Below are 16,222 nucleotides of genomic sequence, written 5' to 3'. Positions count from 1 at the left end.
TCAGGTCACAGCCCGAAGGCTCCTGCCGGGCACTGTGTCCTCCTTCTCCCAGAACGATGTCTGAGAACCCGCCTGCCTCCATCCCAGCGTCCTCTGCCTGGGACCCAAGTGACACGCAGGGGTCACTTCTCTCTTCCTGCTTCTGGCACAGGGTGTGAGGCCAGCCCAGCTGCCACTCCCCTCCCAGTTCAGGGCAGTTCCAGGGGCGGGGGCAGGACTCCGCCACGACCCCACCCCTCCCGGTCCGAAACCAGCAGCAGCAGGACAGGCAGCGTTTTTTAGAAAGAGCCACCACTGGCCTCAGGGCTCCCATCCTTCATTCGCAAGTTAAAGGGGTGATGGGACCTGGGATCTGCCTGGGGCCACAGCACGTACCACACAAGTGGTTAAATGTTATTGACGCCGCCTGGTCACTGGGCTGCAGTGGAGCCCAGGGAGCTGCTGTGTGGGGCCAACCCAACATCCCGCGGCGGCCTGAACCCTGGGAACTCAGGAGGGCGCCCCTGGCCTTCAGACCCCACCCCTTCACGCCCGGCAGACCTCACCCAGTCCCTCAAGGCTGCTCAGTGGGCTTCTGAGCCCCACCCCACACCCATGCCAGAGCGAGGGATCTGGGCCTCAGCATCCCAGGTAGGCAGCGCCCCGCCTCCCGGCCCCCCGGGCATGTGGCCCACCGGGAGCTGGGTGCTCAGAGTCTGGGGGATGGCCCAGGGGCCCCACCCATTTCCCTTTAAGGCAGAAGCTCTTTGGGAGGTGTGCCCCCCCCCGGGGCTCATGGGCTGCCTCCAGGGCATTTAATCTCAACATCTCTGCTCAGGGTGGTCCAGCCCAGGCCCCCGAGGGAACAGTGCCCCTCCAGACAGCGCGAATTTAGAACCTGAGCGCACCCGCTCCCCGCTGGGATCCTGGGATCCCCCGTCTTATTTGAAGACAATCAAGGACGTCACAGGTCCCAGGTCACTGGCCTCCAAATGCACTTCCAGCGTCTCAGGACCAGGGAATGGCGGCGGCCACAGCCGTCACCTCTTCTCAGCAGTGAGGATTTACTGCAACTGGCCTCAGCCATGCCGTTCCACCACCTGTGGCTGCCCCGACGCTGCACCTGCAGAGCTGGAGGGCGGTCGGAACGCAGGGCCTGCGGAGCCTAAAACACCCACTGTCCGGGCCTTCGTGACCACGCGCTGACACCTGGCCCGGCCCGACCCGAGGGCAATGACGCAGGTTCGCAGGACGCCAGCCAGGAGGAAGGCTAAGCCTCGAACCCCACAGGGAGCCTGCGGCAGCAAGACCTTGACCCACTGCCCACGTCCACTCGCGCTAGAATCTACCAGCTAGAAACTAGATGAGGGCTTCCAGGGGCGTCTATGTGATGCTTTCTTATCCAAGAAACTCCGCTGCGCGGCTCTGGGGACGCGAGTTCCAGTGTAGAGACGCCTCCCTGGGCTGGCAGCACCCACACCTGGCATGTGTCGCTCACGCTGCCCACATGCTCCTGTCACAGAACTCTGAGGGGCGCTGTGATGGTTCTGGGGCCTCGGACACTCCTGCTGCCGCTGGGCAAGGCCCACCTCCCGGGGGCTGCGGGACAGCCCCCGGGTGAACATGGACGTGCGGCCGTGTGCAGGGCCTCGGTGACAGGGCTGCATCGGTGCCGTGAGCTGCTGAGCCACACGGTCTCAACTCCCAAGGCTTTCTCCCTCCTAAGACAAGCGTCCGGCCTGGGGTAACACCACAGCACACAAAGCATTCAAAATACCTTTATTTTTCCCATGGGCAGTCATTCCATCACACATCTCACAGCTGTGGCCAGCTGTGCCTCTTCGGAGATTTCTGCCAACTTGCACCCGCTCGCCGTCTCGCCCCTCAATCCTCAGTTTCTTCATCTGCAAGTGTCAGTGTTACTGGGTTTAAAACAGAGCAAGAACAAGTGGCATTTTGATTGAAATGCCAGCAGTCCCGAGGGAGTTTCTTCAAGGCCCGTGAACACGGCTACAGACTTCCTGTGATTTACGGAAAGCGAGCGTGGTGGGTGGTCTCGCTGCCTTGAGTCACCCACTCGCTCCTGTGAGGGCGTGGCCACACCCACCCGCAGGGAGCACCCTGAGAAGGCGGGCACCGGGCCACACGTCTGTTGGGGGCCGCATCCGACATCTGGGCAGGCCGCTTGCTGTCCCAGGACGGTCAGGCCGGGTGACGTGGGTAACATCACCCAGCTGCCAGGCTCTGGCCAAGGCCGCCCACGAGGGTGGGCAACAAGACAGGCTTCCTGGAAACCCGGGCGCCCCGCCCCACCGCCCACACCCCTGCACCGGCCGCCCGCAGAGGGGTCAGAAAGGCGGGAGGCGGTGTCTGGGAGGAGAGCTGCCTGTGGACGTGGACAGGAAAACCCGCTACGAGCAGAGCCCCCCCAGCCCCCCTCCCGCCCCGTCGGACGATCAGACTTCCGTCCAAACTAAGAAGCACGGCTTGGGGGAGGCCGCGCCGGCGCCGGGGTCTCTGCGGGCGGTCCGGGGGTGGACAGCGGCCGGCCCGCCGCCTTACCGTCCTCCTCGCCCTCCAAGGGCATCTCCGGCTCGGAGCTGGAGACCTTGGACGCCGCCGACGCCGCTGACGCAGGCTGCTCGCCCGGGGGCGCGGGCTCGGATTTAGCGCTGGGCTTGGACGACAGAGGAATCTCCGTGGGGACCTCCTTCTCTCTCCGGCTCTCTTGGACAACTCTGACGGAGAGCGTTTTCACCAGTCAGAGAAATTAAGGATGAGAACGATGCCGACCCAGCCAAGACGGCTCCTAAACACGTGGGGTTCCTGGTCCGCACGTGTGTTTGCCGAGATAAAAGCTTCCCCTTAACGGTGCCCATTTAGTTTCCTACAGGTGCTCCCGACACCCCGACACGGTGCCCGGGCTCCCAAGGACAGGAGGGAGGGTGGGCACCGTGTGTGTGTCACGTGCAGGTCGCAGCCAAGCCACCACCGGCGCCACTCAAGGAAGGAAAGGGTTTCCGCGTCGTTGGACAGAGTGACTCGACTAATCTCAGCGGCTCTTCCTCACGTCCCGAGGCGCGGGGCCCCGAGGGAGGGGCCGGGTGCCATCCTGCCCGTGGCCAGCCGGCAGCTGCGGGTCCTGGCCGGGTGCCCTCGCCCTTAACACGGGGGGCTCTGCAGACACGGCTCGCTGGCCCTAGGCTGGGGTGGGGTGAGGGCCTGGTGGCTCTGAAGAGCAGCACGGGGGAGACGCGCTGGGCTGGCGGTGCTGGCTCGCATCCCCCCCGCTCCCCGGGCAGGCCTGCGGGGGGTCTGAGGGCAGAAGCACCGACCTGTAAATAATGGTGATGACCAAGGCCCCGGCGACGAGCACGATCAAGACGGAGAAGAACTGCACGTAGGCTGCAACACAAACAGTGCGGTTCGCCCTCCGACGGGCTCCCCCGTCGCCGCCCCGCCCGCCCCGCCCCAAAGCGCTCAGGCGCGGTCTGCGAGGACAGAGTCCGGAGGGCCTCCCTCGTCCGTCTGTCTGTCTGCCCTCCAGACAGACTGGCCTCCCGCAGCACTCGGCTCCTCGCCTGTGACGGGGCCGCACAGCCCCCCACTTCCAGGAAGTGGTCCCTCATACCCAGGTGAACTGTCCCCAAACATAAGGAGACGCTTCTTGGAGGACGAGTCCCACAGGCCTGATTTCCAGTTTCCCGGACAGCCCCCAGCCCCTCGCATCGTCTTTAAACCCCAACGGGAGAGGCAGAGCCTTTCAGGCGACTCTTGGGGATGCGCCCCTGCCCCCGAGGCTCCCAGGGCAGGGCGGGGCAGGGCGGGGGTAGGGGCAGGGCCTGCCCCCCAAGCCTCCTCCACTTCGGGGCAGGGGGAGGCCGGGGACTGGGAGGTTGGCCCTCCCCCCTCAAGCCCTGGCCTGGTCAGCGTGAGCACCCCCACTGAGGCCCTAGGACCAAACCGTCCCCCTGCCCCCCCACCCCCGCCCCCGCCCCCGGCTCTGTCCTGTCTGCTCTCTTCATCAGCCTGGGGTCAGACTGAAAGGGCGAACACCAGCTCGCTGCCAGCACGGGGCCTCGAGGAGGTCCTGCCTGGGTGCCTGCGGCCGCCACCACATCACTGTCACCATCGCTGGGCTCTGGGCACAGCCTCCAGCGACGGACGTGCTTCAATTCCCTCACCTCCTCCCCCTCTGAACCAGTAAGGACACCCTCGGACGGGATGTTCTTGGCTTGTGCAACAGTGTCCCCGGCTGCCACCCAGGTGACGGAGGCCGCACCACAACGGGCAGCTAAAACCAGCTGCAAGGCATTGTCTCGCGTTCTGGAGGCCCGAAGTCAAGACCGAGGTGTAGGGGGAGCCGTGCTTCCTCTGTAGGCCTGGGGGGTTGGGCAGGGGGAGCCGTCCTTGCTTCTTCCAGCTTCTGCGGCTGCCACGGTTTCAGGCTTCCCTTGACCAGCAGATGCAACACCGTGTTTCTGGCTCCATCATCACACAGCCACCGTCCCTGTGCCACGGGCTTTGGGTGGCCTTCTCCTGTGTCTGTGTCGCTTCTCACAGGACAGCAGTCATACCGGGTTAGGGCCACCTGCTCCAGCACCACCTCATCCTAAGTCGTCACATCAGCAAAGACCCTGATCCAAATAAGGGCACAGCCACGGGCTCCAGAGGCTGGGGACTGCAGCACCTGTCAGGGGACGCATCCAGCCCACAACAGCAGGTAAGGATGCTCGCAGAGAAAGCCGCCTCCCGGGACCTGCGTCCACTGCCCGGGCTCCGGACGCAGGGAGGCCACCGGGTCGGGGATGTGGGGCTGGAGTCAGAAAGCTGCAAGGGGTTGGAGCCAAAGCGCTCAGGGCGGAACACAGAGGCTCACTTTCCTTAAAGTGCTGGAGCTCCGGGAGCAGTGACGGCGTATACAGCAGGCACGCCACGATCGGGAGCCCGCAGGGAGAGGCTGAGACACAGCCTCCACCCCGCTGGTGGCGACCGGATTCGGAAATCGCTGGAAGTTTCCTCTCAGCATCTGACTGGTTTCTCTCAGGGATACCTCTCGTGGAAGAGTGTTTCCCTGGGTTCACCCGCGAATCTCCAGGTCACTCTCACCTCCTGGTATTTACACCGCGGTGTAGACGCCCCCGCAGTGCATGGGGCCAACCTCTGAACCAGGGGCATGGTGTGGGGACAGGACCCCCAAATCTTGCTGACTCCGGGGAAGACCGTCTCCCGCCACGAGGACCCGCGAGTCGACCTTGGTACGAGATGCCTCCTACCAAGGTCAGCGCTGACGCTGATTAGACCGTCGGGCCCCAGGCCAGCCCTCAGACGCCCACAGCCTCCCGACAGCTTGGCTCCAGTCTCACGGGTCCCCCGTGCCCAAGCCACCCAGCCAAGCCTCTCAGCTGGTGTTTTAACCACTAGGCTTTGGATAACATGTCCCACAGTGACAGATAAATACAGGGGGTTCCAGGGCCTGGGCACGAGGCGCACCTGAAATGAAGCTCATGACTTCGAGGGAAGCCAAGTGGAAGCGTGAACGCACAGCTCTCCCGCACAGCAGAGACTGGCACAGCACCGCAAGCATGTTTTAAAAAGCCTGAAACGGAGAGGGAACCCGGAGCGTGGAAGGGACACGAGGGCGAGCCTCCAATTCTTGAGTCCCAGGGGCATGTGTCTCTGAGGGTGATTTTGGGACCTGGTTCATGGAAGACGTCAGAACTTACATGCGAGCGACGTCCCGCTGAAGACACATGCTCAGTCAACGATTTAGTTTTCAATCGTCTATATGTTTATATGTGCAAGTACTTTTTGTCCTTCATTTTTCAGATTTTTTTTATTTTTTGGCCGCCCCACAGCACATGGAGGTGCTGGGCCAGGGATCAGATCCAAGTCGCAGTTGTGACCTGTGCTGGCGCTACGGCAACGCTGGACCCGTAACCCACTGTGTCATGCCGGGGATCAAACCTGCACCCTGGCGCTGTACAGACGTTGCCAATCCCATTGCACCACAGCAGGAACTCATACTTTTTTTTTTTTTTCCTTCTCATTTTTAAGGCCACACCTGCGGCATATGGAGGTTCCCAGGCTAAGGGTTGAATTGGAGCTGCCGCTGCCGGCCTGCACCACAGCAACACTGGATCCTTAACCTACTGAGCAAGGCCAGGGATGGATACTAGCTGGGCTCTTAACCTGCGGAGCCACAAAGGAACTCCCAGGAACTCCTCCTTTTCGTCCTGAAAGCAGGGACCGAACCTCAGTGCCTCACTCGGCATAGTCGCTGGGCTGTGGACACTACGGGTTACGAGCAGTTCCCAGGACTTGTCGGCAACCACCTGCAGGGTGGTGCTCCCTCCGAAACAGCAGCAGCTGAAGGAAGCGTGTTCCTGAGGGGGGGTCTTGGCACATCCTCCCCCAAGTACAGTTACACAAAAGTTTGAAATTGCCTCAGCAAGTCCCACGAAAAGCTGGAGTCAAACACTCGGCAGAGATGACAGGTTACATAACGTTTCCTAAATCAAGACTGAAGACTGAAGGCAAGTCATTCTCTTTGAATTCCCAATTCCTTCTCAAAGACCTAATGCTAATTCCCCAAGTTCATATTCTTAATAATACAGATTATGCCGTAACACAATCTACACTTCAAACCAGCCAATTTAAGGAGCTGGTGAAAGGTTTTCATAACACGGAATTTCGTGCACAAAGAAGTCGTGATACCCTGTCACCGAACCACCACTTACACAGCACAGAGGTTCCCGCGCCGCCTCGAGCGAGCAAGACGCCAAAGAGACGGAAAATAATTCGAGGGCACAGCGGGAAGCCGGTGCAGGGCTCACTGCCCAGACTCTTCCCACGGACGGCCCTGCCTCTCAAGCTCGGAGAAGTCAGGAGAAAAGGCCTAGCCCGCGCAGCTCCCGTCTTCCAACTGGAAGGACGGGAGGAAGCTTAATGCTGGCCTCCGGGCAAAAACGACAGGCCCACTTGCAGAACAGAAGTCCTCTTCCAGGACCAAAAATGCTGGAGTTTGTGTTCTTTTCTGGATTCTTCGAGGACACTAATAATTAAGGTGCTGTAAAGAATGAGGCTCATTTTTCACACGAGTGACAGGTGCCAGAGGACTGGCTCCCACTTAAACCGTGTCTGACACGCCAACATTTACAAAAGGGCACGAGGAAACGCTTGGGGTTGGGACAGAAGCAGCAGCAAGAAAAAGCAGCAGGGAGTTCCCGTCGTGGCGCAGTGGTTAACGAATCCGACTAGGAACCATGAGGTTGCGGGTTCGGTCCCTGCCCTTGCTCAGTGGGTTAACGATCCGGCGTTGCCGTGAGCTGTGGTGTAGGTCACAGACACGGCTCGGATCCCGTGTTGCTGTGGCTCTGGCGTAGGCCGGTGGCTGCAGCTCCGATTCGACCCCTAGCCTGGGAACCTCCATATGCCGCGGGAGCGGCCCAAGAAATAGCAAAAAAAAGACAAAAAAAAAGAAAAAGCAGCGGCGTGTGGGCTCCCTGTTCCTTTGCTGGCTGCAGTCTCCCGCGATGGGTCCAAAGCGCCACCGCTTTACGCCATCAGGGCCCCGTGTCATTAGGACGTGAGTAAACGGGGACATTCGTGCCCAAAGGCCAGGCCCAGGACTTGTGTCTTTGTGTGCACAAGATGGAGGGAACAAACTCGCGTGCCCTGGGATTTCAGGAGCCCCCCTGGGAAACGGCTCAGAAAAACCAAGCTACGTCGGTACCTGGGACGCCAGGGTCCCCTAAGATGCTAAACCTCAAGATGGACAGGAAGCGAGCTGCCCTGTCGTCGTTGGCTGCTCTCCAAAGAGTGAGACGTGTGTGAGGCAAACTTCCAAACCCACAAAGCAACACAGAGACCCTGTGCAAAAGGCAGCAAATTACAGCCCAACCACCACCCAGAGCCACGCAGTCGGCCTCAGGAGGGCCTGTCCCACCCGCAGGAGCGAGCTGCTGCGACGCAGCAGGGTGACAGGTCACTGAACGGCGGGGAACCCGAGACTCGGCAAGTCTCTGGAGCACGATGGTGATGTGGAAATGACGCGGGGATTAAACTTACGATGAGGCGGGTGGGGGGCGACAGACTCCTTTAAGGGAAAAGCACCCTGTCCCGTGGAAACTCCCGCTACCCGACTGTGTACAACTGGACAGAACTGGTTAAAGCCCAGGATCAGCAGTCAGGGGGGCCTCACCAAAATGACAGAGGAGGCGGCCCCCCGCCCCCAGTACCCTCCTCCATAAAAGCAATGAACAAGGGCCAGAAGCACCAGATAAACTTTTCCAAAACGCTGGAAATTCACCAAAAGCTTTTGCCGCCATCGGTTTGTCCTGATGAACTTCTGAGTCTCGGTAGGAACAGCGATGGTTGGACGTCCTCACGTGCCGCAGTCCCACCTCTCCTGCCCACCCTCCAGCTCCAGGGTCGCCACGAAAGCCAAGAGTCCACAATCCTGGTGACGAGCGGCAGCCAGGCGCTGCTGGGGGGACAAAGAAGGTCTGAAGCGCCCACGAAGCTGTCATTACTTGGGCCCCTGCCGCGTCACTGGAAGGCCCCACTTGCAAGACCGCCTTTCTTTGACTCGACTTGGAGTTCGTGCACTGTGAGCAGCCTTTCCCTCAGCCGTTTGCCAAAAGCAATCAGAGGCAACCGTTGAAAATCGTGCCGGCTGAGGTGGCTGATGGCAGGTGGGGGCAAATACCTGGCTGACGAAAAAGCTTAAGGGGGAAGCCTGGGTGCTGATCTGTCCACGGGGAGGTTTGGAAGCTGCAGCGTATTCCATGGACCCTAGAAGGCAACAGGCACATCCAGGCTGAGAGAGGGCCGCGAGCACGTACTGCGGGCTGGCCATGAGGTTTGCAGCAGGCGTGAAGTGGCATTTACGGCGGAGCTGGAAACTACCTGGCTGAGCATTAAAGGTGAGCCCGACGCACAGAGGCCTCCGCAGAGGCCACTTGCATGTATCTGTGGGGACTTCTGCTCAGCCAGCAGAGTCTCCAGCGACCACGGAGGACGCAGACTTTACAGAAATAGCTCGGAAACGCTGAACAGGGACAACGATGACAAGAGATCTGGGGATGCAGGGGAACCTGATGTTCAGAGTAGCGACGTTACATTATTTACAATGTCTGATTTTCAACACATCGAAGAGACGTGCAAAGAAACAAGAAAATACGGCTGTATGCGTGAAAAAAGGCCATCAGTACAGACTGTCCCTCAGGAAGCCTAGACGTTAGACTTACTAGGCAGACTTGAGTTATTTTAAATATGTTCAAAGAACAAAAGGATGAGAATAGCTCGCCAAACAGGGAATACCAATAAAAAGATAAAAGTTATTTAGCTTAAAAAAGGAAGCAAATAGAAATTCTGAAGTTGAAAGTACAACAGAAGTGAAAAATCTCACCAAAGCTCCTCATTGGTAGATTTGAGCAGACAAAGGAAAGCATCAACAAATTTGAAGATAAGGCAATTGACATTGTCCAGTCTGAGCAACGGAAAGGAAAAAACAAGACTTAAGAAAAGTTAACAGAAGCTCAGAAATCTGTGGGATGCCATGGAGTGTACCAAACATGCAGAATGGGAGTCCCAGAGGGAAAGAGGAGAGAAAGAGAGGCAGAAAAAATATACGAGGAAATGTCAAAAACTGGTTAAACTTGAGCAATGTTCATCCACGTAGCCAAGAACCTGCGTGAACTCCGAGCAGGATAAAACCAAGGAAATCCACACCTGGACACATCTTGAAAGCCGCACAGAGAAGCGACATGCCCTGAGTAAAAAAACTTAAGTTTTTCTGTTTTGTTTTGTCTTTTTAGGGCCGCACCCGCTGCATATGGAGGTTCCCAGGCTAGGGCTCTAATCGGAGCTGCAGCCGCCGGCCTCCACCACAGCCACAGCCATGCTAGATCCGAGCCGCATCTGTGACCTACACCGCAGCTCACAGCAACGCTGGATCCTGAACCCACAGAGCGAGGCCAGGGATCGAACCCGCAACCTCATGGTTCCCAGTCGGATTCATTTCCGCTGCACCACGATGGGAATTTTGGAAAACTTAAGATCATCAGCAGATTTTCATCAGAAACTAGAGGGCAGAGGCAATGGGATGAAATATTCAAAGTGCTGACAGACGGTCCACTAGGAATTTTATAAACTTATCCTTCAAAAATCTATCCTTCAAAGCTGAAGGAGAAATTAAGACATTCCCAGATAAACACAAACAGAGAATTCAGCCCTAGCAGAGCTTCCTCATAAGAAATACTAATGGGAGTCCTTTGGGATGAAAGAAACGTCTCCCAGATAATAACTCAAATCGACATGGGAGATAAAGACCACCCCCGAGGGCTCAATGGATGCAGCAGAAGAGTTTGATAAAATCCAACATCCTAATATGATGAAAACACTGAGAAAACTAGAAAGGTAGGGGAGCTCCCTTAACCTAATGCCATCCAAGCTACCACCGTACCTGACGGTGCGATGCTGTCTATAAAGATCAGAAATGAGGCACGGAGGTCCACTCCCTCGGCCTCCACCCATGATTTCACTGAGTTCAGCAGGGCAAGTCGGTAAGAAAATAAAATAAAACCGTCCGGATGGGAAACGAAGAAGTAGAACTCTCGCTTTGTACAGATGATACACTCATGTGTGTAGAAAATCCTAAGGAATAAGCTAAAAAATAAGAAGAATTAATAAACAAGTTCAAGAAGTTTGCAGGCTACAAGATCAATATAAAAAAACAATTCTGCGTTCCCTTCACGGCTCAGTGGTTAACAAACCCGACTAGGATCCATGAGGACGCGGGTTCCATCCCTGGCCTCCTCGCTCAGGGGGTCGAAGATCAAGTGTTGCCGTGAGCTGTGGTGTAGGCCACAGGCATGGTTCGGATCTGGCGTTGCTGTGGCTGCAGTGTGGGCCGGCAGCTGCAGTTCCGATTCGACTCCTAGCCTGGGAACTTCCGTATGCTATGGGTGGGGCCCTAAAAAGCAAAAAATAAACATTAAAAAATTTAAAAAACAATACTACTGGATATACACCTGGGATGATTCTATTTACAACTTGAAAATAAAGTTGAAAAGACAATTCAATTTACAATAACATCAGAAAGAACAAAACACACAGAAATAACTTTAAGAAAAGAAAACAGGTCGGCACAGTGAAAAGATAACACAAATGGCCCATGAGCATGTGAAGAGAAGCGTGACGTCGTTGCTCACCAGGGAAACACAAATCAAGACCACAATAAAATACAGCTTCATGGCACTGCAACGGATCTCATCAGAGACGGATGACAAGTGTAGGTGAGGATATGGGGAAACCGGCAGCTTCGAACACCGCCAGGCAGAGTGTAAAACGGTGTAGCCACTTGGAAGGTGGCTGGATGTTTCCTCAAACATTGAAAACCAGAACTGGAGCGCCCAGGGACTCAGTGGGCTAAGGATCCAGCACTGCCACTGCTGTGGCTCTGGTCGCTACCACGGGCAGGCGCCATCCCTGGCCCGGGAACTTCTGCATGCCACACGGGTGGCCGAAAGACATTTTTTTTTTTTTAAGCAGAATTAACACATGGGCCAACAAATCTCCCAGGTAACTACCCAAGAGGATCTGTGCACATTTGCTCAGAGTAGCTCTATTCATAAGAGCTAAAAAGTGGAAACGACCCAAATGTCCATCAACACACAGACAGATAAACACAACGTGGTCCATCCATGCGAAGGAATGTGCTGACACCTGCTGTGTTCGTAGGAAGCGTCCAGGGCAGGCAGGTCCACAGCGGCAGAGCAGCGGTTGCTGGGGGCTGGCGTGCCCTCTCAGTGGGTCCGGGTCTCTTTGGAATAATGAAAATGTTCTGGAAGTTACAGCGTGACGGCCGCACAGCTTTGAGAATATGCTGAAAGCCACTGAATTAGGCAATTTTTAAAGGGTGACTTTTATGCTATGAGGATTTTATCTCATAAATGAAAACAGTAACCCAAAGAGGTAACTTCCAGCTGCTTCAGTCTTCGGGCACCGGGGGAGGGGTGTGGGGTGTGGAGCTGGCAGGTGGACGAGCAAGGTCTGGTCCCCAGCCTTGCGCAAGGTCTGAAGGAGAAACGTCCCCAGGAAACCCTCCCGGCCTCGAGGGGCGTTCGCTGTGACCTCTTGACCTTTTTATTTTTTTGTCTTTTTTTGCCTTTTCTAGGGCCGCTCCCTCAGCATGTGGAGATTCCCAGGCTAGGGGTCCAATCGGAGCTGCAGCCGCCGGCCTACACCAGAGCCGCAGCAAAGCGGGATCCGAGCGGCAACGCCAGATCTGTAACCCACTGCGCGAGGCCAGGGATCGAACCCGCAACCTCATGGTTCCCAGTCGGATTCGTCAACCACTGCACCACGACGGGAACTCCTCTCTTGGCCTCTTTTTAAGCCAAACTGTCTCCTCTTCTGCGCTAAGCGCCCGATCTCCGCCTTGAGGGAAGACAGGTGCCAACCCTGGGCCATGCCAAGGCTTTGGCACCTGGATTGTTTTCCCAGAACGATGCGTCTTTGAAGGAGCCAGCTCGAGGCTTTGAGCGTGCGGGGGTCTGGCCACCCAGTGGGCACGAGCGAGAAGGCAGGCAGACTCTGGGGGATGGGGGGCCCAGCCCAGCTGCGACGACAGCAGAGGAGAAATGAGGGGAGAAGGGACCCCGGGGAGCCGAGGGCGGAGGGAGGGTGGCGGCCCGAGACGCGCTTCCCGGGGCATCAGAGCGTCTGCGGGCATGTCCCGCCTCTGCAGTGAGATCCCATGTAGGCTGCCCCGTCCAGGGGCTGGTTCACCCCTTCCCCAAAGGCCTGGAGCCCCCACCCCGGTTCCTCAAAAAGACACATAAGGGCAAAATCGTCAGGAAGAATCGGAGGGTTTGGAAATACGGATTTCGACGATCCCAGGGGCCGAGGTGCGGAAGCTGCAGAGCGCACGGCTTCGGGGTGTCCCAGCTCACCCCCTCCCCGCCCCCTGAGCCGTTCTCCTGGGGGCCCGCCCCAACCTGACCCACAGGGTGCGGCCTCCCCCAGCTCCTGCCGCCTCCGCATCCCCCACCCCGGGCACAGCCGGGCTCCAGCGACGGGAGCAGGTCCGTGTCAGGGGCGTGTCGTGTTCTGCTCAGGTCTCAGCTCTCCCACAGCAGCAGGGGCCTGGCCCGAGCCAGCTGCTTCTGCAGAACCGTTCCCTCGAGCCAGCCCCGCGCACCCCCAGAGCAGGGGGCTCTCCAGCCCCCTCGACAGCATGGCCCCCGGGGTGGGCGTCCTCCAGGCCCAAGTCCATCGCCAGACCCTCAGAGCCCTCTCTCCCTGCTGCGCCGAGCAGGGCCAGGACCAGGGGACGGTAAAGGGGCCTGTCCAGCCAGAGGAGGTGTGGCCCTCGGGGGGGCCGGGCCCCCTACTCACAGGGAACGGCTTTCTCGTAGCAGACGCCCTTGTAAAAGCAGCACCCCAGCTCCTTGCAGCGGTCTCTGGTGACGTTGTAGTCGCATATGTCGTACAGAGGGATGTCACACACTGCAAAGCAGACACACAGGCTGTTGCCCCGAGAACGCCGCCCCCGACTCTAAGGACGGGAGGGGAGCTTACGGGTTCGTGTGTGGGGTGTGCGATGGTTTTAATAATGCCTCCTACAGACCTCACTTTGAAACTCAGGTCTGGAATGAGATTTCCGAACAAAATAACGTCAAGTTAATTACAGGGAATAACGCAGGGTCCTCCAGCGACGGAGGAGATAATACATCTCGGCGGGGAGCTCGCCAGGCTCGGCGCCACACAAAGGAAACGGCAAACAAAGGTCTGACACGACGGGTGGCTGGGAGTCCAGGCGGGACGGCCCGATTATTTCACGTCTACGCACATGGCGAGGTAAAATGATCCACGGGGCTGGTTGGTATCTCAGAACCGCAACGTGGAAGCCAAGGGACGGGGCGTTTGAGGTCCGGGCAAGCGCGGGCTCTGCAGCTTTGAGCGCGGCCGGGGGCAGGAGGCCAGGTCCGCCTGGGGCCAGAGGGGGGCCACCCACCCTCCTGAGCCCCAGGGGCCCCACCTTCCCAGGGGATTCGGCCCCTCAGATGAGGGCTTCCGGCGAAACCCGCTGTCCCTCCAGCCCTGGCCTCCCTCTCCCAGGACGCTCCACCCCGGGTGCCCTGTCCTGTCACCACGGCCTCCCCGGGCAGGAAAGGACAGGCCGGGACAGGCCGGGGCAGCCTCTGCTGAGGATGCGCTGCTGCAGACCAATGGCGGGGTGGTCGCGGATGAGAGGCGCCAGGCCGGGACCCCGCGCACAGCAGGCCCTGCTGTAGCCGGACCCCAGCAGCAGAGCCGGCCTGCTGACAGGGCGCGCTCACCGGGCAAGCACTGGTCCCTGCAGAGCTGGGGGGACGTGAGCGGTGCTGGCTTCAGCTCCCTGCAGGTCTGGGCTGCGGGGGGCGGGGGGGGGGTGCCTTGGGGTTCGGGGTGTTTCCTTTGAGTTCTAGCTCGTTTGAAGGAACGCGACAGCAACCCCTCCTCAGAGACCCTCCCTGCGCCCCCACTGGAAGTGAGGCCGTGAAACCTGGGGTCCGAGGGCCACGGCCAGCAGTTGGGGGCGGGCCTGGGCACGCGACCTGCGCCCCCCGCTGCCCGCAGGCACCTCTCTACCTCTGCCTGCAGACTCGGAATGAAAAGGGACTCGGCCCGGGACACCCCAGAGCCACCACACCTCCCGGGCGTCCTCTCGGGTCCCTAACCCCGCTGGTCCTGCACCATCTTTCCAGATCCAAGTGTGGGGGCGGAGCCACCCCGCTGTCCGCGGGGGCCCGGCCCCTCACCCCCCAGGTCCCTCTGCCCCCTCTGGCCCTGGCTGGGCTTCAGGAGGCCTGGGTCCTCAAAGGACACGTGGGTTCAGGACCAGAGTCCAGAGCGGACGTGGTCTCAGATGCTAAGGTGCTTGTGGCCACGTCAGGGCTCCCCGGACAGAATGGGGTACAGGTGCCTGGGTCCTGGCGGGGGAAGCGCCTCCCCCTGGCGGGAACCCCTTGGGACACTCCTGGGAAGGGTTTCCTCCGTGGAAGTGAGAGCAGCCCCCCGCCCCTCCATCCCATGTGGTGCGGAGCTCCGGGTCCCCAGGTTCCTCCGGGGCGTCCCCTACGAGGGGCTCCCTGAAGAATGACTGGGGGTAGGAAGCCGCGGGGCTGTGGGGCCCGACTGGACCCGGAGACCATCCCTAACGGGGTTGCGAGGGCCGGGCCTTTTCCGCGGGAGGAGTGCAGCCTTGCAGGGCGTCTGGGAGCACGTGTCCTGGTCACCCGCTCGGCCCGCGCCCGCCTGCCTCCTCTGCGCGGGCTCGAGGCTCACAGCCCGCCCCCCGCCACCGCCTCACCTGCAAATTTCTTCAGGAGGTGCGAGGGGGACTTCTTGAATTCCGGGGCATATCTCATCGTCGCAGCTGCAGGCTGGCGAGGGGTCAAGGGGCCCTGGGGACAGCAGGTCAGCACAGGGGGCTCGAGGACAGGCCGAAGCCGTAGTCAGCGCCAGGAAGGGAGCTGCCGGGCCGAGGGGGCCCGGGCCTCACCCGTCGCACACGTCCCCGGCTGAGCTCCAGCCACGGGTCTCACTCAGAATCACAGGCCGAGTGGACAACAGCTTTCGGATCAGACAAGAAACTGGCCACTGCCTCTCCTACTGCTCCAGCCAATGGAAGGCCTGCCCAGCCCGCTGTGAGGTCACACAGGACCCCGACATCACAGAGCTCAGGAGGGGTGGGAGAGCTAATGGAGTTCCCGCCATGGCTCGGTGGTAACAAACCCCGCTAGTGTCCATGAGGACGTGGGCTCGACCCCGGCCTCGCTCAGTGGGTTAAGGATCCAGGGTTGCCGTGAGCTGTGGTGTAGGTTGCAGACGCGGCTCAGATCTGGCGTTGCTGTGGCTGTGGTGTAGGCCAGAGCCTACAGCTCCGATTTGACCCCAAGCCTGGGAACCTCCATATTGAGTGTGCAGCCCTAAAAAGTAAGAAAAAAAAGTAGAAATTGGAAATCCCAGACCCCGGGGACAGAAAGTACGTCACGCACAGGTGCACAGCTGCCACCAGCTCCTCCCCAGCAAGGCCCCCCCCCCCGGCAGGTGAACCACAGGGACACAGAGAGCAGGACGGACAGGAGTGTCCACAGGACACACGTACCACCACGTGTGTCCCTAAGAGCTGATGCAGGACGGCAGACACGTGGCCGCGTGATCCGACAGCACCTTTCCTCAAACCGCGGCG

General features: G+C 59.2%; 1 protein-coding gene across 1 annotated transcript; it reads right to left on the bottom strand.

The window, feature by feature from the left end:
• Positions 1 to 1,741: 1,741 nt before the first annotated feature.
• TEX29 (testis expressed 29) lies at positions 1,742 to 15,398 on the bottom strand. The gene is made up of 6 exons (XM_084982449.1): positions 15,341 to 15,398; positions 13,838 to 14,380; positions 13,384 to 13,494; positions 3,315 to 3,384; positions 2,542 to 2,717; positions 1,742 to 1,901 (listed from the first exon to the last, which is right to left on the bottom strand). Exons 1-6 carry the CDS (start codon positions 15,396 to 15,398, stop codon positions 1,864 to 1,866), a joined length of 996 nt encoding a protein of 331 aa, XP_084838575.1. The 3' UTR covers positions 1,742 to 1,863.
• Positions 15,399 to 16,222: the final 824 nt, after the last annotated feature.

This window comes from Sus scrofa, chromosome 11 (genome assembly GCF_054392235.1).
Source record: "Sus scrofa isolate SSC_HxYL_T2T_F1_AM1 chromosome 11, Sscrofa_HxYL_maternal_Yorkshire_Landrace_v2.0, whole genome shotgun sequence".
Taxonomy (NCBI): domain Eukaryota; kingdom Metazoa; phylum Chordata; class Mammalia; order Artiodactyla; family Suidae; genus Sus; species Sus scrofa.
The sequence above is the reverse complement of the archived record's forward strand: the minus strand, read 5'-3'. Positions and strand labels throughout refer to the sequence as shown.

Excerpts from the sequence above, each read along its gene's own strand:
- TEX29 (XM_084982449.1), bottom strand. The coding sequence starts at position 15,398 with ATGAGATATGCCCCGGAATTCAAGAAGTCCCCCTCGCACCTCCTGAAG. Across the intron at positions 14,381-15,340 it reads CCTCCTGAAGAAATTTGCAG|GAAGCCAGCACCGCTCACGT; the intron begins GTGAGGCGGTGG and ends CTGCAGGGAGCT. Across the intron at positions 3,385-13,383 it reads CTACGAGAAAGCCGTTCCCT|CCTACGTGCAGTTCTTCTCC; the intron begins GTGAGTAGGGGG and ends TTTGTGTTGCAG.